This window comes from Kryptolebias marmoratus, linkage group LG15 (assembly GCF_001649575.2).
Source record: "Kryptolebias marmoratus isolate JLee-2015 linkage group LG15, ASM164957v2, whole genome shotgun sequence".
In the NCBI taxonomy this organism is placed as follows: Eukaryota; Metazoa; Chordata; class Actinopteri; order Cyprinodontiformes; family Rivulidae; genus Kryptolebias; species Kryptolebias marmoratus.
The window spans coordinates 22364006-22389091 of NC_051444.1; the positions used below are offsets into that span (position 1 = coordinate 22364006).

A 25086-nucleotide genomic window follows, 5' to 3' on the forward strand; every position below is an offset into this window, starting at 1 on the left:
GTGGAGCAGCGGTACGGCATATTGGAAAGTCGCAGTTTTAATTCCCCGCCATACCCGTATGTCACGGCATCCTTGAGCAAGACAGCTAATCAATAACTGCTTCCGGTGCTCCACTGTGATGGGTATAATGCAGAGAGCAAATTTCGTTATTGTATGGGTACATTCAGTGATGACAACGTATAGCGCTTTTTTCTTTCTGAATGTAGTGTTCTGCAGAACTTGTTAAACAGCACAGCTAGACACATAGTAGTGTTATGTTGGGGTCTGTAATAAACCAGAAACCACATGTCTATTAGTGTCATATGTAGTTGCGCTCAACATTCGAAGCAACTGAAACTTGTAGTCACATAAACAACAAACTTGCAGTGTTTGAAAAAAGAAATTTAGCACAGAACCATGTGAGTGAATGTCCAGATTAATAAAGTTTCCTTCAATATTCTGTCAGAATTGGTAAATAATTCTGTCAGTGGAGCCAAGTTCAACTCAGTAAACAAATTACCATCAATAAAAAAAAGTTACACTTTACTAGTTACATCTTGAACCAGACTGTGTAAAAATACTTGTCCCTTCAAACATCAAGAACTGGGAGGACAACGAGAAGTATTGCAAAATATCATCCTATTATCATGTCACTGCTGCAGATAGTGAGGCAAAAATATAAAGCTTTGAGACACATTAGTACTTCCTTATCAAATGCATCGTAATGAAGAAAGATAGGGGAACAATTAATACTCATTATGTGAACTAACAGCTGATGTTTGAAAACTTTCATCAAATGTATGTTACATTTTATTTTGATGTTATTCCTCCTTGTCCAGTTGACAGTGATGTTCCTGTGACTGTAAAACTGGGCACTGATGATCTGAACACTAACAACACTTGGAGTTGGACCTCCCATCTGACGTGGACCTCACAGAAGCAGATACAAATCACCTGTTAAGTTTTTATTTTTCATCAACACTCTCAAGACTAATAAATAATTTAGTTGCAGACTAAAAACAGTAATTAAAATCTGTCCTGAAAACCTGGAGTATTAAAAATTTAATAATAAGAAATCATATATTTTAGCTAACATATACTAACTGTGCTGTATCATAATTTATAACATTTGAAAACTAGAAGCACTCAGAGAGCACACACCTCCACCAAGGGCACAGGTCACCACTGAAATTGAATCCATTGTTTTTTGTAACAACTCCAACAGTTCCTGTTCATTAGTTTTTTACCTGATCTTTGCTAACAGACAGACAAACTATCCAACGGACACAACCGAAAACAGAACTTCCTCAGTGGAGGTAACAGAAGGGTCACATGTAGGAGCAGAGAGAAGTTTTTAACAAAGGGCTTACCTGTGACCTTGACCTTTGACCCCATGAAGCTTGAAATCAACAGACATCATCTCTGACCCATGAGGTGTCCAGCTGTGTGGTTTGCCATGCCTACATTACACTGTTGTAGAAATAGAGTACTAGGTCAAATGTGACCATGACCTTTGACCTTGAACTTCAGTTCTCCCTTGTAGTGACTTTCCTGAAAACTTCATGACACTACCGAAAACCTCCTTGATGGAAGTAACAACTAGAGTTTCATTTTTTACTGAAACCAGAAAATCTTAAGTATTCCATCAGTGTGAGGACACACACCTGAACCTCTTAACATTTGAAAACAACATTTTATATTCTCATCAGAATATGCACCTGTTGTTGATTTATAACTTGAAGCCTTTTTCTGTTATTTATTATATCCTTTCTAACAAGTGTGTGAAAGCTTTCTGTCATCAAAACAAAATGAACACACATACAGATCTTTCGGAGGTCTTCCAACTTTAAAAAAAAAAATCCAACGCTGTTAATACAGCGTTGGAAAAACAGAAAATTTACATTTCCCCGTGGTGTTGACGAAATATAAACAGAAACACGAGTGTTTAGCGGAACCAATGAGCTCGTCGTCGAGAGCTGCCCGGAAAGTATAGAATGTCGGACATGCACTGAAATATTAGCATAAACAATTTCATATTTTGGTGGCATCTCGCCTTTTAGCAGCTGTTAAGAAAGAAAAGGCAGTATGAGTTTTTTATGAGGATTTATGAATGATGTCCGAGGCTGCTTTTGAAGAAGTCTCCGTTTTATCGTCCATATACTGCGGAGAAGGAGAGTTCCGGGTCGTTCAACAGTCTGGTACGAACTGTGGTCACTAACCTTTCACTCCTTTAACACCAGCCTAAATAAAGTCAGCGTTACTGTTTTTCACACATATGTAAAACAGGGGGGGTTTCTTCATTATTAGATAAATATAATAAAACGCTAAGCCAAGTAAAATCTTCAAGTGAGTTCTGTGTAGTTCTCGTAGTCATGCTGACTCGTGTTGTTCTAAAACCAGGAGGTAAAAACAGTCCACCTCTGTGACTTTGTTCGAGTTGTTCTAATTGACGACGTAGGAAAAATAAACAAATGAATTAAAATAATCTAATGATACAAAAAGTTTTGTAAAGTTTCTCTCAACAAGAAATAAAACAGTTGGATTCAGTAGTCAAAAAAGTATTGATTTGAACTTTTTCGGTATACATTTTTGACAGCCTTAAATTTTTGAGGCTTCAATACTATATTTGTGTTTATGTATATACTTATTTTATATATACATGTATGTACAAAATAAGGCTCAAGTTAAGCTCTTTGCTTCACATAAAAGATGAAAATTGACTTCATTATCACTAAACGTACTTTTCACTGATGAAATGAGAAAGTATCCAACCTTTCAATGCATTTCCTGTAGTGGTAATGACAGCCATCTCCCCTGCCACAGCTTCAGTTCTCATCATTTCTGACTTTGGAAATGTGTGGCCTTTTTTTCTTCAAACACTTATTCCTGTACATTTTTTATTTGTTTGCTTGTTTTTGTTTCTGATCTGAAACAAGCTGAAGTTCCAGCATCATCTCCTTGTCCAGTGAAGTTTATAGATTCATCCCCGAGTATCACTTTTATTCAACCGTTCACAGTTCAGCTCATCAGAGCCTTGTTTTAGTCTATTTCATTAATTAATGGCTTTTCTACAGGAAATCCCATTTCCTTCAGACAATTTCTTACAATTCACTCACAAACACTGCTATTTCTATTTAGTTTCTTTTGTTGTACATTTTTACTTTTTTGACATTTTCTTTTATGTAGGCTACTTGTGTTTTTTTTATTGCCATCTGTTTGTTTTAGATCCAACTGACTAAATTACCAGTATATTTTACCACACTCTGTGATAAATCATTTTTTTGAGTTACTTTTTTTTCTCTCCATTGTTTCAGTAGACAGATGTGACAGATCTTTTTGTGACCAAACTTTCTGTCACTTGTCCGGCTGCAGCAGCTCATTACAGTCTGAAAGATCTAAAACTGCAAACTCGCATATTTTTGAAATGTCATCAGTCTGCTGGTGTGGCATCAGCTGTTTGTGGCCCAACTAAATGAACATTTTTTTTATTCCAGCTGATTCAGCGTTTGAGTGTTTATCTAACTCGTAGCATCTCCGTGCTGGTCTAACATCACTGTCTCCCTTGTAGCTCAAGATGGACTTGTGGTGCAGATCAACTGCAGCAGTGGAGGAGACAGCAGGCAGAATGTGAGCGTGATGTTCCATCTGCACCCCAGCTATCCTTCCCGCCCTCCCAACATCTCAGTTTCTTCCACTTGCTTCTCGAGGACTCAGTGCCACACCATCAGACAGAAGCTACTGGATCGAGCTGCAACCCTACCGCCAGAACCAATGCTTCACCAGCTGGTAGAGGACTTACAGGTGAACAGCTGCACTTGCAGACAAACACTGCTTTGGTTTCTTAATAGGTTATAGAAAGAAGTTTAGGTTTTCTACTGATTAGGAGAGATAATACAAGCATAGCAGAAGAGCCAAGCCAAACATACAAAACAACTCGCCTAGTTTATGTAGATCTTTGTAGTTTTTAATACAATGATCTGTCTGCTGAGCTTTGAAAATTTAGCTAACGAACAAGAAAAGTGGCAAAGGGATATCAAGCGATGTAATGTGTTCACAGCAGCATTGTGTGAAACTGACAGAAGACCACAGAGGAGTCGAGGAGAAGATGAAAGAGAGCGAAGAAGAGGAGGAGTGGACTGAAGTTCTGTTGCTAGACCACATCCGATCTCGAAATCGTTACGTTGGACTTCTGGAGCACTGGAGCCAGCAGCTGCAGCTGGCTGGCAGGCTCCTACTGGGACAGAACATTCTAGTTATTTTGCAAGGAGAAAGACGTAACATCAAGGTACTTCCTGTCTTACCCACTGCAAACCCTTACAAACAGAATTTTTAGAGACAGAGTAAATGTGAGGAGGAAGAAATGAGTGTTAACAGTCTGTCACATATTAAAATAGAAAATGAAGAGCTGCTTTTTCTTGTGATTGGATGCCCAGTAGTCCTGTATGTGGCAGAGTGTAAGCAGGGCTCTATCCTCCATGCACACAAAAGTAATTCTTAATATTATGTTTTGGAGAGCAAAGTGAGGAAACGTGGTCAGTATGTCCTCCCGCATCTTACACTTATAGCAGCATAGCAAAAGGAATAGCTTAGGAAATCCAAGCCAGTCATGACTACAGGATTTATCATAAAAGAAGGTTTTAAGCCCAGTTTTAAAAGTAGTCATGGTTTCAAGACCTGATTTTACTTTTACTAACTCTAGGAACCCCAAGTAAACCTGCAGTGCTCTGTTAGGAAAATATGGAACAATAGGAGCTTTAGTAACAGATAGAGCTTATTCGTTAAGTTTTATATGTCAGAAATATATATTTTTTTGAGTTGTATGTAAATATAATCTCAGCACTCTTTACTTGTGTTGCTGTGTACATCATAGTCTCATCATTTACAGGTAAAAGTAAGGATTTCTGGTTATTTTACTACATGTTTAGCCTCAATATTCTAACCACTGTTATCTATTTCTTGACATGTTAGAATATTGTACTTTTTTTTTTTCAAGAGCACTGTGGTTACGTCTGATGCCACCGTGCCCTCTGATTGTGATGATCTTTCTTCAGGAGTTTTGTCGTAGGTTAAAGGCGGTTAAGGTGGATGTGGACTCTTCAGGCAAGAAATGTAAAGAAAGGATGATGAAGGTTCTTGTTGGAGCCCCGTCTCATTCCACCTTTAAAAATGGGTACGCACCGCGGATATGTGACAGTTCTGCAGCAGATAAATACGAAGGGGGCGGGACCTGTGGGGCAGCAATGAATACTTGTTCTTACAGTGTTGTCTTTGACAGACTCATGGCCTCCCTCTCTCTCTCTCTCTCTCTCTCTCTGTCTGTCAGTCTGCAGGGTTTCGTAGTGAACAACTACCAGTCATTATCAGAGCTGACTGCTGTCTTCCAGGAGCTGAACATGACTCAGGTTTACCAACAGGTGCTGCCGTCATTGAGCAGCTGACAGGACAAGAACTGGCTGATCCCAGATCTGCTCCTGCTAACTTCCAGCAACAACACTTAAGCATCCTCATCAGCTCCTGCACAGACACACAGGAGCTGACGGTTGGAGAAACAGCTTATCAGCAATGACTCATGAACTTCACTGATAGAGTCATCAACATATTATTTCTGCTATTTATTGACGTTTTTGTTGTGATTGCTTCTTATGTAGTCATTGTGTGTTATATTTTTTAGACCACTGTGAAATATTAGAGGCTTTCAGTCATGTTTTATGGGCTTTCAGGTCTAGCATGGATTTTATTTTCAGTTAAAGGCATAGTTCAACCAATTCGGAGTGGGTTTAAAAGTCTTGACTCTTGACAAGCACTCAAGTGTAGAAAAAATAAGTCAAGAGAGTTTGTACAAGAATCAGCATCTGATTCAAACTAAGCATTACAAGCGATTTAAACTACAGCATGCAGCAGTATGTTCAAATGATCATGTGACCCAGACAGCACAAGCTGGCCGGTTTTTGTAACTAATGTTCTTATAGCAAGATTGCCACATGTTTTACTTCCATCTAGTGGTTGAATCAATAATGACAACTGGATGAAGCCACAATCGGAGCTGACCCCCTCTTCTCCTGACACTCATCAGTTTCTGATTTGATGCTGGATGAACGTATTTGGAGTCCGAGCTCCACATCATGTGACGTTCACGGCCGTAACTATGACAGAATCTCATCTACAAACTCTGAAGTGGCTTTCAGCCAAACTTTGCAGTGTTCCAGAAAAAAGATCTGATGTTGGGCTTCCTGTCTGAGCTCTTTTTTTGTTTTTTCTTCTTCTCATTTTGTTAAGAAAATATAATTCATCCATGTTTAGATACCAAATGTACTGACCCAGACAAGTCTGTTTCCTTTGGATACCCTTGCCTCTTCACTTGCCTGCCTTCAGCTGAAAAGCAAACAAAAACAGGAAGTCTTATATAATACAGAGCCACTTTCTCAGCTCCATAATGAGCATATTCTACAAATAATAAAAAAGAACATCAACAAACTTAAAGTTAGACACTGAAGGGGCAGCGAGACAAACACGTTCCAGCTGGTTCCTCTGAACTGTTTAAACCACGGGTCAGTGACCAGATCACAACTGTGCGGGGTTTTTTCCTCTGAAACACTTCAAACCATGTGCCTTAAACATGTGGGGATGGACTGTTTGCCAGCTTTTGTACTCTCCTCTGTTTCCAGAGTTCACATCTGTATTGAACCTGTCATTTGTTTCTTGTCATTACTGGTGTAAGATTTAATCCCTCCATTTTTTCAGTCCAGATCTCCTGGTCTACTTCACTTGTTTGGTTTGTGATAGGCCATGTGTTGTTTCACCTCTGCCAGGACAGTTCAGCTGGTGTTAAAGTGTGTCACAGCTTCAAATAGTAACTCTAGCCCAAATAAATGATTCTTTTGAACTTTTTTTTTTCCCCAGGACTGAATTATTATGCAAGTTCAATGATTTTTAAAAACAAGAATTAGGTGCACAGGTTTGAGTGTTTTGTGGAGTTCCTATAATCCGCACAGGGTCAACATGTTACATACAGGTTAAAGTAGCTGTACATTCATCTAAATGTTTTAATAAGTGGTGGTAAAGGTTCTAGGATGACTTAACTCAGCAAAGCCAAGGTGTGTTTGCTTCTCGATGGTGATGATGATTGACTGCAGCTGATAGTTTCACTTTACCTGCATAAAAAGCTTTTGATTGACCATTATTCATCTGTTACCCTCAAATGAAAGGAAGTTCAGGAACCGTTTTACAATATCAGAGACTGAGGGGGTGCCGATCAGGACAGAAGCAACACCTTCAAGCCCAATGCCTTTAGGAGAACATGTTTATGGTCAGACGTGACAACGATTGATCGGTCTGGAGGAGTCGAGGTGATGCTTTTGAACCCGAGAGCGCTGCACCACCTGTCAAGCACGACGGTGAACAGCGGATGACCTGCTGTTCGACTGACCCGCACCACCTCCAGCTCACCTCCAGCTCACAAGGAAACTAGTTACAACGCAGCAGACACATGTAGACGCAGCGACGGCTGACTCTGGTTTCAATTAGCCTCAAAAATAAAGTTCAAGACGAGTCCAAGTGCAGGATATGTCGAAGGATAACATTGCAGAGCTTTTTTGATTTCAACTGGGTGTCACCACACCCTCTGATGAGGAAACCTGGCCCAGATCCTGCTCTGGCTTTTGAGGGAGAAAACAACTTCAGCATGCCAGATGGGTTTCTGTTCCCACACATGAAAGAGTGCAAGAATTAAAGTCTGATGTGTTCCCAGTATATAGAGGTTTCAAAAAAAAAAAAGCTTCAAAGGACGAACATGTTTATAGCATTTAAGGCTTATTGTCGTGTGTCGGGAGCTCAGGGAAGCCACTGTGGCTCCAGCACAGGGGGGGAAAAAAAGCCATCAACATGTGATAGGAACACAGAAACATGGAGGGAAGTTTTCCTGGTTGAAGGTTTATTAGCTAAAGCCTAATTTATTTATCAATCTGGACTTGATTCCACTTTTAATAATGTCATCTGAGCAGTGCTCCTACAGTACCTTTCTGTCTTGTAAACACTGCTTGTCTGGTCCTTTAGGCTGTGTCGTCCACGTGGATGTGTTCCCAGCACATCTGGAGAAGCTGGAGATGTTTTGCCTGTGCGCCCCTCAGTTGCCCAAGAAGACCGAGATTTAAAACGTTCGAAATCAAGTCAACTGTTTCCCATTTTCTTGCTCTTCAGGACTGCTCTGATGTCTCGGGTTTTGAAATCCCAGATGTAGTTTGATACAGTGCTCTTTTTCTCTTACTCACCTCTCTTTCAAGTGGAAAACCTAGATCTTCACGACCCCTCTGTTTTGAGGACGCTCTGACCTGGTCATCCAGTCATCATGATTTGGTTCCAGTCTTTGTCTTTCCTGCGAGAACTCACAGCTCATTTGCTGCCTAATAAATCCACCTAAAGGCCAGTGCAGACGGAGGAAGATTCACTCATTCACTTTAGGAGATACATTGCAGCCAGAAAAATAAAAAAAAGAAAGAAAGAAATCCAAGGTTTAAGACTGTAGCATATCTTCTTTCACAGCAAATCTTTCTTTAAGGTCAAATATGAGCTTAAAGTGTTGAATGTTGTTTTGTTTGGAGGCAAATATATTTCAATAATACGCAAATTTTATTTATTTTTTTCTTTCAGCTGTTCCCTTTTCAGGGGTCGCCACAGCGAGTCATCCTCCTCCATTCTGCGTCCTCTGTCCTCACAACTAGTTCAACTCCCTCCATGTCCTCTCTAGCTGCATCCATATGTCTCCTCTTTGTCTTTTTACTGGCAGCTGCATCTCTAACATCCTTCTACCAATATACCCACTGTCCCTCCTCTGCACATGTCCAAACCATCTCAGTCTGGCCTCTCTAACTTTATCTCCCAGTCCTTCAACCTGTGCTGTACCTCTGATGACCTCAATCCTAATCCTGTCCATCCTTGTCCCTCCCAAGGAGAACCTCAACATCTTCAGCTCTGACACTTCCTGTTCTGTCTCCTGTCTTTTTGTCTCCAAACCATACAACACAGCTGCTCTAACCACTGTCTATAAACCTTTCCTTTGACCTTTGCTGCCACCCTTTTGTCACAAATCAATACAATCACAATTAATTAATATGCAAAGATATAACTCAAAAAACTGATCTGGCCATAAAAAAATATTTTCATTTTATGACTGATAATGGTTTGTAGACAGTACATTTTGGAGGTCAGGGGCATTTCTAAACACTGGATTTCATACTTGGTAATGCTTCGATGGGCCTTTCTGAATCTGAGTGTCATTGTTTGTATATTTACTCTTCTGCAGGTGAAATGAGGTGAACGACTGATGATCTGCATTGATTTCTTTTGTTTTTGCAACCCGAGTAAGGTCTTTTTTTGTACAGAGATCTCCTCAAACTGCATGTTGTGGGTCCACAAAAATGAATTCCAAATGCAAACACGAAACTTGGAAGCACTTTTAGATTTTTAGCTCCAAAACTGCAGAAGGAATAGTCCATTTCAGCTACCAAACTGAGTTTTATTATATAAATAAAGCTTCAATTCCTAACCTCACCCTCCGTCAACACCATTGTTTGTGAACACTGAGATTCTGCAAGTTCATATTTGTTTCAGTAACTAGTTTCAGCAGGAACAAAACGTCCACATATTTCCAGACATAACTGCATTTAAATGTCTGGACAGGGATGCTCGTTTCTTCTTGGTTTCCGATGAGACAATGTTCCTAAATTTTACTCTCACACTCTCACTCACCCCTAGGGACAATTTAGAGTTACTAATTAACCTAACATACATGTTTTTGGTCTGTGTGAGGAAACCGGAGTGCCTGGAGTAAACCCACATGAGCACAGGGCAAACCTGCAAACTCAAGCCTGAAAGGCCCCAAGCTGGGAGGCGATCCTGCCACCTTCCTTCTCACTGGAAGGTGACAGCTCTAACCAAGCGCTGCTCTGAGAGAATCATCCATCCATCCATCCATCCATCCATCCATTTTCTTTTACCCGCTTCTCCATTCCAGTTCACGGGGAGCTGGTGCCCATCTCCAGCAGTCACTATGTGAGAGGCGGGGGACACCCTGGACAGGTCGTAAGTCCACCACAGGTGCACAAAGAGACAAACGAGGCAATCATTCACCCTCTCACTCACACCTAGGGACAATTTAGAGTTACTAATTAACCTAACATGCATGTTTTTGGTCTGTGGGAGGAAACAGGAGTAAACCCACCTGCACACAGGGAGAACATGCAGAAAGGCCCCAGGCCGGGATGTGATCCTGCAACCTTCTAACCACTACACCACTGTGCCACCCCTGAGAGAATCAGCCTCTCTAAAATGCTCTTCTTACACCCAGTCCTCTTACTGACCTGTTGCCAATTAGCCTAATTAGTTGCAAAATGCTCCTCCAGCTGTTTCTGATTTGTACCACTTACTTTTACAGCCTTTTTTATGTTTTAGATGTATTGCTGCCATAAAACTCAAAATTACATTGTTTACACCCCCCCTCGTTTTCCAGGTTTAATCATTTGATAGGTTTCATTGTGAATAAAATATGGGTTAGGAGATTACTAGATTCTGTTTGTATTTATATTTTACACAACATCCCAACTTTTTTTTTTTTGCAGTGGGGGGTTGGTGTTCCAGATGTGCGCCTGTGGATGGGTGCAGGTGAGAGCAGCGGCTGTTCCTCCTCTCTGCTCCTCTGCCCCCACCTCCTCTCCAGCCGGGAGTCCAGTCCAGGGGAAGTTTCTCTGCTCATCCGACGGCTCGCAGTCCTCCGCGTTAAAGTGCCCGTCATGGCTCTGCTCTTGCTTCTCGCCTTGTTCCGCGTGGACGGCGGTCGGTGTGCGCTCCCGGGACGCGGGGACGTGTACACGAACCACTGGGCGGTTCGGATCTCAGGCGGTCCGGAGAGAGCTGACGGGATCGCAGAGAGATACGGCTACAGGAACCTGGGACAGGTACTGCTGGCTGATGCAGTGAGAGATCAGATCAGTCCTGAGTCCTAATTTACTCAGAACAGTTTTAAAAACTAGACTTATTACCAGTGAGACCAAACTTATCTAAAAATAAACCTCTTATTTTCCTTTTTATAAAGTATCTTGTTTGAGTTAACGCAGGAATTTACAGCATATGAGGCTTTTAGGTGGTTTAAAAGTTATAAAATCTTTTCTTCTTGTTGTTGTTTGTCTTAACTATTTGTCAGATCCATATGTGGGATGTGGAAAATGTAAAACTGTTATACCTTAAAGCTACATCTTTGCAAGCAAAAGAGTAAAGCTCCTTTAATGCTTCATTATGCACAAAACTGTAATCTGATTTGTTTGTTTTTGCTGCAAGATCCATTTTAATTTCCCCCTGTGACCGTGCAAATACTTACGGCCATGTATTCTAAGTTAAAGATGGAAATTTCAAATGATCAGCAATAAAGACAGATTAGGTGGATAGGTGGATAGGTGGATAAAAACTAGAAACTGTACAGAAAGTAGTGTAAAAGAGAAATACAGAAGACAACAGCAGTGTTTGTAGCTGTCGGACATAGGAATTTCTTGTCCTGACAGTGACCTGGGAAATCTTATTTTTAGATGGACATGCTCTCGATCCACAGTTTTTGCCTTATGGTGAAGTATAAAACAGATACTGAGGTTGTAGATATAGCAATGGGAGAAAAAAAATGTAAAGAGGCAGGGAGAAGAAGAAAACAATGTTTTTAGTCGGAAACATCTGTAGTTTGAAGAAGCAGTAACATCTGCCAGCTATGCACATGTGGTAAGAATTCTGTTCTCAATTTTTCTTTTTTGGGGGGGGGCAAAGCCAAAAGAAAACATGCATTTTTATTCTTTATGTCCAGATAGGAGAAATGTGCTTTGAATGTAAAAAAAAAACAAAGTTAGCAGTCTGAAGTTTCTTCTGTGAAGGGCTGCAGGCGTCCTTCATTTCCGCTCTGTTCAGTTTGTAACCACATGTGATTGTGCTGGTTTTTAGAGTGATGTAAAAACAAGGATTTATGCTGCTGCCGAATGTGTTTTGCTCAGATAGGAAGCCTCGAGGATCATTATCATTTCCACCACAGCAGAGTGGTCCGCAGGGCTGCTTACTCTGTGAAAGGACCCCACAGCTTCATCCATATGGATCCCAAGGTGAGACCTGGATCAGTTTCTGTCAAAAGAGATTCACATACAGTCATCCGATGGATCCACGTGAATCCCCTTTGATTGAAACCGGCTTTATCTCAGTGATACATGTTGAGCCTACCTGAGATCACCTGAATGCGCCAGAGCAAAACTGTTTCTTTAATAAATCAGCAACACCTGGTTGCTACTTTACCTTAAAAATCCTATGGAAGCAGGAAGGGGCTGCTTAGTTTTTCACACATCTTTTTTAAAAAAAATATGGCTTTGTTTTTATTAAATAAATAATCACATGGTAAAATCTGTCCTGATACATAAAACTCCAGGTTGACTATCTTTTCCCATGACTGTACTTTTCATTCTCATATCACAAAAAAGGTGAAAGAGTCACATAATAGAGTTGAAATCCTAATTAATGGTTGTGCTGTTGCAGCCTCCATCAGGAAAGATGAACATGAGGAATAAGCAGGTGATGGGGGCATCATAGAGACAAACAATCATTCATGAGTACACCTAAACATGAGTTAGTTGCCAGTAAACCTAACATATGTGTATTTGGACTGTGTGAGGAAATCAGCAGGGAGAACATGTGAACCCCGCATAGAAAGGCTGCAGCTGGGAGTCAACCCTGGTCTTTGTTGTTGTGAGACAACAGCACTAACCACTGCTCCACTGTGCTGTCATTAATTTAATCCAGTTAACTTCAGTACAGTTCAATTTAACGGTATTTATAAAAGCCAATCACAAGAAAAGTTGTTAAGCTAAGAGAACCAACAGATTGCATTGAATGCATAATTCCTTTCAGTCACCCGGCCAGAACAAGCTTGGTGAGGCAGGAGACAGTGGAAAAGAGAACCTCTTAACATTAAGATTGATATTTTACTCATAATTTATTGAGGATTTGAATAAAGGGGCTCATCTACAAATGGCAAAATGACTTGATGCTCACAGAATGTCATTTGGCTTTAAGCTTTTGACCAGGCAGTTTAAAGACAGCTGAGTTTTATAGGTAAAAAACAAACAGCCGATGCAGTTTAGGGTTTTACCTTTCAAACTTAGTCTGAGTGTAGTATCAGTATCTGTAACATTTTCATTTCTGTCCTCAGGTGCACTGGATCCAGCAGCAGGTAGTAAAGTCCAGAGTGAAACGCTCCCTCCAAAGTGGCCCAAGCTTAAGTTACTTTAATGACCCTAAATGGCCCAACATGTGGTACATTGTAAGTATACTGTACCGAACAGTGATCAGGTCATTTTGACAAGAAAAGACAGGTAATGCATGTCTTTATGCTTCTCCTCAGCACTGCAATGACGAGAACAGCCGGTGTCGCTCCGAGATGAATATTCTGGGAGCCTGGCAAAGAGGATACACGGGCAAAAACGTGGTGGTCACCATATTGGATGACGGCATAGAGAGGAACCACCCTGATCTCATTCAGAACTTTGTATGTGTTACGCAGTCATCTGTTTTAAAGTATAACAAGATTTATTACACCTTCATCAATAGAGGTGGATGTGTTTGTTTCATCAACTAATAAGCCAGAGAGAAAGAGAAGTGACAGAAAAGACACAAACTGATGCTATACTGACTTGAAAATCTCATTTTTCTATATCTTCGTTTGTTCGTTGCCATTTCCACTTTTGTTGTTGTCATTTTTGTAGGACCATCTTGCGAGCTATGACGTGAATGGGAATGACCACGATCCTACACCACGTTACGATTCCCGCAATGAAAACATGTAAGACAAAAAAGGTTTCTTATCCTATTAAACTTTAATCTGTACCCTGGCTTCTCCAATCCACCCCAGTATACTCATTGTACACTCATCTAAAAAAGTACAAAAATAAAAAAACTTGAAGGTTTTCTCTCTTTCTTTTTTTCTTTCCCTCTTAATAGTACAATAGGGGGTCTGATACAAAATGTTGGTTTCTTAATAGCAAAAACTACATTAAAACCTGCAGTGGATACCAAATCATGTGCCAATGAAATAATCTTGTTTAATGTTCTGATTAGTTTTTGTGTTTTAATCAGCAGAACAAACCAGTTCGGTATTTCAGCAGGTCTTAATTGTTTCTGAAGATATAATTACTGAGGCAGCTGTGTTGACATGCAGACACGGGACTCGGTGTGCTGGCGAAGTGGCAGCAGCAGCCAACAACTCCCATTGCATTGTTGGAGTTGCCTACAACGCTCGTATTGGAGGTAGATTTCTCTGTTCCTCTCTTGCAATACCATTTTCTAAATCATCAGTGCAAAGTGTTATATTTCTTTTCTGTTGTCTTTGTGCGGTCACATCAGCTACAATACAAAATAGCTTTGAACCAAACAGCTGATGCACATATTTATCTTCCTTCATTAATAAATCCTCATAAACTGGGTTTTGGGGGATACCATTGCCACTTCTAAGGCAGAAACTGGTTAGAAGACTGAATATATGAGTGATTTTTTTTTTTTTTTTTTTTTTGTCTTTTTTGTAAGGCGTCTTAAATTTGCCAAGCTACTTTTAAAAACACATATCAGACGTTTAGGATGCTATCACTGTATAATAATGATTCAAATGGAAAACATTATTACTTTCATACCTCAGCATTGCTGCCACAGATTATACAATAGATGTGAGACTCGAGAACCTAACTTGCTCTTGGTCTTGTTTGAAACAATCAGATTTTTATACATTTGTTAGGATGCTCACAAATAAACACAGAAACACAAACGAAATCATATTCTGGAAACTATAGAAAACCATCTTATGGCACTGTACAGCAAAAACTACAAGTCAGCTTCAAATCCAAAATAACCTGTGACCAAAGAGTAAATATCTTTACCTGTAATAGCTGAGATCGGACAGATATGTTATCGATTTGATGAGACATGGAGGTGCAATTTGTTTTGTGACACTGATGCTACCTTGGAATCAGGGATTCGAATGCTGGATGGGGATGTGACTGATATAGTGGAGGCCAAGTCTTTGGGAATTCGACCGGACTACATCCACGTCTACAGTGCCAGCTGGGGACCAAAAGATGATGGCAGGACCGTAGATGGCCCAGGGCCCCTAACCAAGCAGGCTTTTGAGCAAGGCATCCAGAAGGTCCTAAATGTTGTTCCAGCTGTCTGTCCAGTGCTATATGCAGTATGAACATACACAATGTGTGTGGATTTGCAACACTACACCTGTGTATTTATGTCACACAGGGCCGCAAGGGCCTGGGGTCCATATTTGTCTGGGCAGCAGGTAATGGAGGCCGGCAGGGGGATCACTGTTCATGTGATGGCTACACCAGCAGCATCTACACCATCTCTGTCTCGAGCACCACAGAGAATGGAAATAAGCCCTGGTACCTGGAGGTGTGCAGCTCCATCATGGCCACAACCTACAGCAGTGGAGAGTTTCATGAGCGGAAGATCGTAAGTACGAATCCCCTTCAACTCAGCCACTGTGTAGAGACGTGTTTAAAGGTGACATTTGATGGTTCAAAACAAATACGTTCAAACATCAGGTACCAGAGGCAGCAGAGATTCGCATTTTTTGTCAGGCAGATGTTTGTGTTTAGGTCACATTTTTATACTGATATGTATCTCCTGTCCTCATGATTCACAAAATATGTGTGCATTGTGTCTGAGCGAGGCCTGTGGTTATTGGAAAGAAAAAAAGGTAAATGTGAGTTGTAGTGAATGTCAGCTGTACTTTGACTCCGTATGTGTAACCCATGTTGTGTGAGTGTGTGTGGGGAGGTTAATAGGTTTCAAAACCAGTGGGAAGTAAAAAGTGTGTTTGTACTTTTTGGTAGGTAACCACTGATATCTGGCATCGCTGCACCGAGGGTCACACAGGCACTTCTGTCTCTGCTCCTATTGTGGCTGGAATCATAGCTCTCGCCCTGGAGGCAAAGTTCGTCATGTTTAAATGTTGTTCAATTTCTTTCTTTTTTCCCCCTTGCATTTCTTTCTCGATACAAGTCATTTTTTGCCAGACTCAGCATTTCTCATATTTATTTCGAAACAATGGCACTCTCTGTTCTTGTAGGGGCTAAGATATTATATTAGGAATTGTCAAAGTTCTTCAAGTATTGATAGAATTAAACTTCCCCATACACTGCATGAAGTCTGATTTGCTCTTTATGAACTGCAAATGCAGTTCATTCTATGATACTGAATTTTGTGGCACTTTATCATCTTCCCAAAGTTTACATGGCAGTAATAATCTTCAAACGTTGGCTAGTAAGTAGCTTTGGAGACACTGAAGCTACAAGGAAAACCTGCTGGTCAGCCTTCCAGTGACACTTCTCTTCCACTCAGATAACGTGACAGATAAATGAACACAGACACTGCAAAAAACATGTTTATGTTTACCATTAATAAGACACTTTCTCAATTTGGAAAAAAAGACAGTACTGTAAGCTGAAACAACAAAAAACTGAAAGTTAAACACAAAATCTATGACAATACTGGTACTAACACTGCAAAGAAGTACAAACTGTGATGTATGTTACCAAAGTTTCATGCTACAATATACGACTATCCATTATATTTATAGAAAAGAATGAAAGTTCTCTTCAAACTTTACTACATTTCATAATTTGACTGGAGTTGTAAAAATAATAAAAAGCCAAAAAGAGTCACTAAATAAATGCTCCGATAACATGAGCTTTTTGCTTCTTGTAGCCTTTTGCTCACATGGAGGGACGTCCAGCACCTGCTAGTGAAGACGTCCAGACCAGCCCACCTTAAGGCTGATGACTGGAAGACCAACGCTGCTGGACACAGAGGCATGCTGCGTTCTGCTTTTAATGCCAACTTAGTACATTTATTTTTTACCTCCTTTTAAATTGTGAAACGGTTGTTTTACATTGTGAGTGGGAAAAATACTTTGGTGCTCGTAGAAGCCTAACCAACAAATACTTGTGATGTGTTTTGTCACAGTCAGCCACCTGTACGGTTTTGGCCTGGTGGATGCAGAGGCCATGGTGCTGGAGGCGACAAAGTGGAGGACTGTTCCTCCTCAGCACACCTGCAGTCAGACGCCCGATCGCCAAACCAGGTGAGAGGAACCCCAGACAGGTGCTGTGAGAGAAAAGAAATACTCTGGACCCAGGAGACAAATCTGGTGTGAGAATGATCAAAAATAACACAACATGAATTGTTCATATTATTGAGGTACTACAGTGGTGACATTATGTCTTGTTGCTGTGCTACTTTTATTCTTAATGATAAAGTTGTCTTCCAGCCCTATAAATAAATCGATATAAAGTTGCCTAAGCTTCCTTTTTATTGTTTACAGATACCATTGATGAGTCCCCTTAATGGCAACAACTAATTGATTCAAAGACAAGCTAATAAATAAACCCAAAGAACTATAGAAATACATGTTGGGACAAAAACTGCACAACAAAAAAATTGCAGCATTTATACAGATCTAGCTAGTATGGCTAGCCGAGGGCAGATACCTTCACTTCAAAGCTCCCCAATCACAAAGCACTGATGACGAGTTCTCCTGATGTTATTCTGGTTTCAAGATACTATTTACTGGAAGTACAGATTCATCAGCTAAAGAAGGGAAGTATTGCTTCTGAGCTTCCTCTCGATCCACAATCGTGCACGCCGACATGGGTGTCGACTCCTGCGGTTAATCGATCCACTCTCTCAAAAAGTCTCCATGAAATACTTGATGCTTCTTCTGACGTTCTGGCAAATATGTTAACTTGGTCGGTCTTTCTAAGATCTTGTATTCCCCCTGCCTCTTGCGGAGAAGACTACTCTCAGGTGTAGTAAAGGGACATTTTGGAGGCAGAGACTTTGCCATATCCCTGTTTCTGTTTCTTTTGTGAGTGAGTCAGAAACCGCTGGCAGGGTTTTGAAACCTTTTCAGTTCATCTCTCGTTTTCAGGACAGACTTGTGGGAGTTTGTCAAAAATTTTAAAAGTGAGTTGGAGAATAGCAATTTGTAAAAAAAAACAAAAAAAAAACAGGAATGACATTTCTGTTTATGTTTGTGATAGGCACATCCATGCCAGTCAGACCCTGAACAGCAGCGTTACCATCTCTGGATGCTCACAGGAACCAGAGCAGCATGTGGCTTACCTGGAGCACGTGGTGGTCAGGGTGTTCATTGTTCACCCACGACGAGGAGACCTGGAGATCAACCTCATCTCTCCATCCGGCACAAGGTCACAGCTTCTGGCCAGGAGGTGAGAGCTCCAACCCACAGTGTGTCACTCAGGGTATCATGTTTTAAATGTCAGATGTAGAGGTCGCTAGTGGACGTCTCTCTGCCTGAAAGAATAAAAACAGTTCTGTCTTAAAGAGTGCACATAATAAACAATCAGATACAAGCTATCTGAACCAGTAGCTACATGCAGCATGCATCACGCTGAATTGTAACACAAGTTCAAATAAAAGATACTTTACTTTGTAGGACTGTGACCTTCTATATTATGAAGAGAAGGATTTTGAAACAAGCAAGAAAAAGAGAAGATATTTAAAGATAGTGTCATTGATTCAAATATTGAATTTATTTAACTTTTTTACCCATTTCATCACATTTAAAGTCATGGGAGGGAAGTTTGACCCAGTTGCCACGGGAACGTTTCACCATCATTATATCAACTTTGCTCAGACACACCAATTTATACCAACCAGTTAATCTAACATGCATGTTTTTAAACTGTACCAGAGTACCCAGAGAAACCTCACAAATGCAAAGAGAACACGCAAATTGAGATTTAAACCAGAATACCTTCTTGCTCTGAGGATGAGAAATTTATCCATCAATGTGCATATTTTTAAATAACATCTGTTTGCAGGTTATTTGACAGCTCCAACGAGGGCTTCAGGGACTGGGAGTTCATGACTGTTCATTTTTGGGGTGAGAGGTCAGAGGGCAGATGGACACTGGAGATTACTGACTCGCCTTCAAAGCTGCGTAACCCTGAGGTGCTGGGTGAGATCCACAAAGACATGAACACTTGGACTTGTGTTACACGTTTTAAATCAACCATTTTCCAAAGTGCCCTACAGCTTTGTTGCTAAAAGAATAGTTTTATCACTAAAAAATGGTGTCTTGCACAGGCAGCCTTAAAGAATGGACTCTCATCCTTCATGGCACGTCTCAGAACCCGTACCAGCAGCACTCGGTTCAGCACTCCCACTCAAAAATGTTGGAGAACCCTGGATCAGAGGTGCTGGAGGAGCCAGAGCTCCAGGAGGAAGAGGAGGAGGAGGAGTATAATGGTGAGAGAATCCATAAATTATATTTTTTTTTCCTCAAGAACCTGTAGATGCGGGTTCCTTTTCATTTTTAAATTAATGGTCTCAGTGCATTAGCATTTAAGCATCTTTATTACTACTCCTTCCGTAACTTTGGTAAAACTCATTTAAAAAAAACACATCACAATATGTGCCTTGACTGGGAATAGTCTGCTATGATTTTTGGTAGTAGTACATCAAGCAGAATAGATGACATTCACACAAAATTAAAAAATTTCTCCATTGGGCACCAATGGGATTTTGGCCAAATGAAGAGGGGAAAAAAACCCTGCCCCTGTGAAGCATTTTACCTCATGCATACTTTACATTCAAAGATGTGGGTTACTGAAAGTTTACAACTTTATATGCAATCGCATTTGAAGTTTTATGATTTTTCAAGACTTTTTCTCTTCAAAACTGGAAGTGAAGGGTCTTTTTAACTTGTCATATTTAACACATACTTACAGCTGATGACAGGATGCCTCTACTACTTAAGGAATATAAATATTTTCTTCACTATGACTTTATATTTATTTGAGGCTTACTTTCTACTCTGTGTTCCTATCTGCTAGTCTTATTAAGAGTGCTGTCAGAGAGTGACAGACTTTCAGACACTGGTGTGTGGTTACCATGTTGACCCTAATGAGCAAGGGGCAGAAGCTTTAACATTTTTTTATTTTCATCTAGGGTCACTTCACTTATACAGTTTATACATGAACAATCAGCACTTTGTCATCTTAAATTATAACAAATGTCCCAAATTACTTTGAGACATTATAGAAAATGTTGATGTATGTTGGAGTTTCTGACTATAGTTAAAAAATATTATATGTATTATATTCCATAAAAAACTAAGTAGTTAGATCATTAGTAGTTGACTGGTTAAATGTGGATAGATATATTTTAGCATTTAGTATTGTTTTCATTAAATCAGGGAGATGAAATGCAGATTATATATGCCAAGACTATACATTTTGAAGACCTCTTTTGTATAAATAATTAATGTTGCTCATAATATTAATATTAATGAGGGTTATGATGATAGTGGTTGTGTTAATTGTTCTGCTGTGCATTAAGGGCCATGCCACAGCGAGTGTGGAGACCAGGGCTGTGATGGACCCAACACTGAGCACTGCCTCAACTGTATCCACTTCAGTTTGGGCAGCTTAAAAAGTGGCAGGTAAGAGATGACAAGAGAAAATGGAGCAAAGCAAACATGTACCTGCATCCATGTTGCTCAAAGAAAACATTAAAACTCCCATAACTGCCACTTTAAACTTGGAAAAAAAAACCTGTTACTGTACATATGTTTTTCTAATTCCTAGAATTGTACCACTGAAATTAACTCTGAAACAACGTCAATCAACAAATCTGTATTTTTCTGTAAGCTAACTCTTCTTGCACATTGTTGTATATTTGTAGAACATGTGTAAGCCACTGTCCTCGGGGACACTACGAGAACATATCGTCTCGTCGGTGCAGACACTGCCATAAAGGCTGTGAGACATGTGTTAGCCCATCGCCTGGCGATTGTCTCTCCTGCAGAAGAGGCCTGTACCTCAACACACTCAACTCCAGCTGCACCAACACCTGCCCCCCAGGATACTTTGCAGATGAAAGTGAGTATAACATTCACACTGTTGACCAAGGGCCAACACAAAGACACATAACAGAGACCCGTTTTGCATGCTGTCTTTGCCAGATCAGAGGCAGTGTGTGAAGTGCCATGACACCTGTGTTACATGTCAGCGACATGCAGACAAATGTTCTGCCTGCAGCAAAGGCTACAGGTATGTACAGACAGACTGACATTTAAACATTCAAATTTTGGTTTTAAGTAACTTATTGTAAAGTTGTTGTTTTCTATCTCAGTCTAGCAGGGATGACTTGTGTTCCTGAATGCACCAATGGAACTTTTTTCCATCTGGAAGAGATGTCCTGCAGCCCTTGTCATTCGTCTTGTAAGACTTGTACAGGTCGGTGTGATCGTTGTAGGACTTCTACAAGTCTTTTAAAACATAAACTTTGCTTTACGAGATCCAGGAAATTGCCTACAGTGTACAGCATCCTGGTTTTGATCTGTCCACATTACTGTTTAATTATGTGTCTTCTAGGGCCGGGCGAGGAGGAGTGTATTCAGTGTGCTGAGGGCTTCCTGCAGCAGGAATGGAGATGTGTGCAGGCCTGTGCACCTGGATACTACTCCGGAAAAACAACAGGCCTTCCTCATAAGATTTGTCACAGGTTACGTATTTGTGACAGCATGTTGTCTCACTCTAATGCCTATACTTATCAGCCACAGCATTATGATCACTGATATGGAAAGTAAAAGCATTAGAAAATATGAAAAATGAATAGTGTATGCAAACTGTTGTGGTCCGCAAACAGAGAACAGTCTTAACATTTGGTGGATATTCAGAAGTTTCTTTCACAGAACAATTCTGTGATACGACCACAAAAGCAAGTCCATCTTTAGGCTGCCTCTGGTTGTTCATAAATCAACAATTTGGCTGCCCAAGACCCACAAAGATGTGGGTTTTCATTGACAAAGCCTGCATCCCAGAACCAAAGAAGGCGGGGAGTATAACTCAGCTGCATTGACGGGAAGTGCTATGCATAAAACATGTGTTGAACAGCTCCCATTTAAAACCCCAGAGCCAGCTGGTTGCACAGACCCCGTCTCATCACAGCATCCCACCTTCGAGCCAGGCAGCCTGCTTACACATTGCCGCGACATGTTTTAGTTGTGGGGTGATGTGAGCATGTGTGGATTTGTACAGCCTCAAACACCTATAAAAATGTCACAATGCCAAATACATGCAGTGAAATGCACACTGGCTGTGCATGTCGTCTTACTTAAATAAGGTAAATAAATAAAAATAGGTTGTATATTTTGGATGGCAGTAACTAAAATTGCAATCTGCTAATCTGCTCATTTTGTGTGAGTTTTAAATACTTGCAGATTTTGCATACAGATCTACAATAACAGTGTTGGTTTACATATCAGATTTACAACACTCGGTAATATCAAAATATTATTGTAGTTTAAACATATGCAGCACTAATAAAATCTGTTTTATTCATTATTTCACTAATTATTTAACTATGTATTTGAACGTGCATTTCTTCTGATATCAGGTGCCCAGTCCATCACAGAGATACAATCTTTCAAACTTTCACCGAAAGGGAATTTAGTCTTCGTTTAAGCTAATTTTGGGAGAAAACTGACATAATGGGAGAAAGCCCACACATTTATGGGAAGAATGCTCACACAGAAAGACCTCAGCTAAGATCCAATCCTAACCACTGCTCTGCCAAGATGCCCCAAAAGAATATGTGACCGGAATATGCACACTGTGCAGTTAAATATCCCTAAATTTCACAGTCCTACTATCAAAGGCAATGGTTTGAATGCCCTCAGATACAAGCTTGTGAAGGATTTGATAGTTTACTATCAGGTCACTGGGCTGTCTGTTGGTGTGTGTCTCCAGGTGTGAAGAAAACTGTTTAAGCTGCAGTGGTCCAGGAACAACGTGCACCAAATGCCAAGCAGGATATAGTCTGATCAGCAAGACTTGCATAGTGAATGCACTGTGTAATAATGGTAAGTCTGACCTCATAAACCCTTATCAACTTCATTCACCAGCACTTCTCAGCGTCAGGTTGGGTGGAGAGAGCGAGGAACCCAATGCGCACACTCATCTTGGTTCCAAGGAAAATAAAATCCTTTTTAAACAAAAGAATAAAAACAAAAAAAAACAAACAATAACAAAAATCCAAAGCGTGGCAAAAATGACAAGCTAAGGAAAGACATGGGAGGGAGGAACCAGACAGCGCATATAAGCAACAACGGACGAGCGAGTAAATGGAGGAAATGACCAGGTTTTAAAGGCAGAGGGTAATTAGGGAAAGTGGGCACAGGTGAGTGATAACTAATGAGGAGCAGGTGGAGATGGGCGTGGCAGGAAAACAAGTGCCTGACTGAGGAGAGGTGAATAATGACCGGAGTACAGAAACACAAGGAGCAAGAACTGAACTAAGACCAGATTAAACATAAAGTTAACTAAATCACAAGATAAAACAAACATTAAACCCAGACTGAAACATGAATCGGAAACATGAAAAATAACCTCTAATCCTGACACTCAGGTGACGTAGTGCTTTTTCTCCAGCTTCACGCACAACATTATTTTCAAGATTTGACAAATAAAGACTAAAACCTTTACACCCTGCCTTTCTGTGCGTGTCTCTTTGGACATTGGTTCTACAGCTTCTTTCATTGATGCAGACCTAAACACAAAGCAGGCCGTGTTCAGAAGCTGCACTAACATCCATCCTGGGTGATCTAATCTGACTTGACAGCAGCAGACTTATATTACCAGGATGCCTCTGTTTATTTTTTCTTTTTTTTTTAGATTATTCAGATTAAACACCACCAGGTTTGATCTGCTGTACATTTCCACCACAGCTGTACTAACATATAGTATATTTACTCATTTAAAATACCACTTCCAAACAGAGACATGTATATTTAACATGAAGAGGTGAAGTCATTCATCATCTTCTCTTTCAGAAAAGGTTACTTGATACCAGATGTTTTGTTTGAGTGGATCTTTGAAAAAAAAACTGTTTTCTTGTAACAGTGTAGCGTGTTTCTCATTAAGTTGATTCTTATCTCCTTCTCCCGTCTGCCAGCTGATGAGGTGTTCTGTGAGATGGTGAAGTCCAACCGTCTGTGTGAGAGGAAGTTTTACCGACAGTTCTGCTGCCGCACCTGTCTGATGAACGGATGAGGAGCCAAACACTCATTATTTCTGCTTTTTTTTTATTCCAAATCATTGCCACAAAAAGAGACCATTTAATTTGTACAGGACAGACTGACTTAGTCTTTCTAAAAATGTATTTTTTTTTAATCTAATTGCGCTGGTCATCAAAATAGGACATTTAACACTTTACAGCTGTGATTTGAGGGAAGCTCTCAGGTAGTTTTCCTGCAGGTTTTTATGTGTGCAAATATTCTGCACTGAATATGAGCTGGACTGAACATGGAGTATACAGCATTTTGCGCAGTTTAAAACTTTCCAGATTGTGATTTTCACTCACATGTGGGAAAGATTGGAACTGGCACACAGAAATGTTATATTTCTGGGTTTTTTTGTACCAAAACTGCCAAAATAATAAATTGTAAATCAAAATCAGTTTAATCCTCTTCTTAAGCTTGACTCATAATCTTATCATACAGTTTCACTTTTCTCTGGTGATGCTCTGTTGTCATCAATACAAAGCATTTTTGACCTTCATCTCTCTTGGTTGGTTTTCTAAATTAGTACTTGGCAGAAAAACAGTTTGTTCAGCGTCACTTCTCTCATCAGTTTGTTCACACAGTTGTTTGCTTATTGTTCTTGAGTCATTCAGTCAGAGAAAGGCAAGCATGAAGTGCCTCAGAAAAACAAGGGTTCGTGTTCGTCGCCCTGAACAGTTTACATACGTCTTGGCACAGATTCTACAGATCTGTGCAGCTCTGCAGAAATCTTCGAACATCGTTTTTTCCAGACTTTATCACTTCCTTGGTGTTTTGATTCTGTTTGGCAGAGATCTCCCAGATACGCTGGCTTGAGATCTGCCAACAAACTATTCAGTGATGCCTGGTGCCTCATACTGAGTACCTCCCTTTGGTGCTAAATACATTCAGACCAGTCAGTGCATGGCTCTAGCATAAAAAAATATTTTGGACCATGTTGACTG

General features: G+C 40.3%; 2 protein-coding genes across 4 annotated transcripts; both read left to right on the top strand.

The window, feature by feature from the left end:
• The first annotated feature begins 1960 nt into the window (after window positions 1-1960).
• rwdd3 (RWD domain containing 3) lies at window positions 1961-6866 on the top strand. 3 transcript variants are annotated; one of them, XM_017419562.3, is made up of 5 exons: window positions 1961-2177; window positions 3548-3780; window positions 4037-4264; window positions 5031-5149; window positions 5303-6866. In XM_017419562.3, the coding sequence occupies exons 1-5, from the start codon at window positions 2090-2092 to the stop codon at window positions 5415-5417; spliced, it is 783 nt and encodes a 260-aa protein (XP_017275051.1). In that variant the 5' UTR covers window positions 1961-2089; the 3' UTR covers window positions 5418-6866. The 3 variants fall into 3 exon arrangements, with proteins under 3 accessions (XP_017275051.1, XP_037835587.1, XP_037835588.1); XM_037979659.1 differs by lacking the exon at window positions 5031-5149; XM_037979660.1 differs by lacking the exon at window positions 5031-5149 and having other exon boundaries at window positions 4040-4264.
• Window positions 6867-10610: 3744 nt separating this feature from the next.
• On the top strand, window positions 10611-24539 carry pcsk6 (proprotein convertase subtilisin/kexin type 6). Its single transcript, XM_017419537.3, has 21 exons — window positions 10611-10928; window positions 12003-12107; window positions 13205-13315; window positions 13397-13540; window positions 13758-13834; window positions 14210-14298; window positions 15015-15187; window positions 15292-15504; window positions 15888-15988; window positions 16762-16865; window positions 17020-17137; window positions 18096-18284; window positions 18900-19036; window positions 19165-19326; window positions 20419-20521; window positions 20764-20960; window positions 21044-21131; window positions 21214-21317; window positions 21456-21585; window positions 22833-22945; window positions 24037-24539. The coding sequence occupies exons 1-21, from the start codon at window positions 10626-10628 to the stop codon at window positions 24132-24134; spliced, it is 2859 nt and encodes a 952-aa protein (XP_017275026.2). The 5' UTR covers window positions 10611-10625; the 3' UTR covers window positions 24135-24539.
• Window positions 24540-25086: the final 547 nt, after the last annotated feature.

Bases quoted from the DNA above. Each gene is read 5' to 3' on its own strand.
- rwdd3 (XM_037979659.1), top strand. From the start codon at position 2,090: ATGATGTCCGAGGCTGCTTTTGAAGAAGTCTCCGTTTTATCGTCCATA. The intron at 2,178-3,547 runs GTACGAACTGTG...TCTCCCTTGTAG, and splicing joins CCGGGTCGTTCAACAGTCTG to CTCAAGATGGACTTGTGGTG. The intron at 3,781-4,036 runs GTGAACAGCTGC...ATGTGTTCACAG, and splicing joins AGCTGGTAGAGGACTTACAG to CAGCATTGTGTGAAACTGAC.
- pcsk6 (XM_017419537.3), top strand. From the start codon at position 10,626: ATGGGTGCAGGTGAGAGCAGCGGCTGTTCCTCCTCTCTGCTCCTCTGC. The intron at 18,285-18,899 runs GTGAGAGCTCCA...ATCTGTTTGCAG, and splicing joins TCACAGCTTCTGGCCAGGAG to GTTATTTGACAGCTCCAACG. The intron at 19,037-19,164 runs GTGAGATCCACA...TGTCTTGCACAG, and splicing joins GCGTAACCCTGAGGTGCTGG to GCAGCCTTAAAGAATGGACT.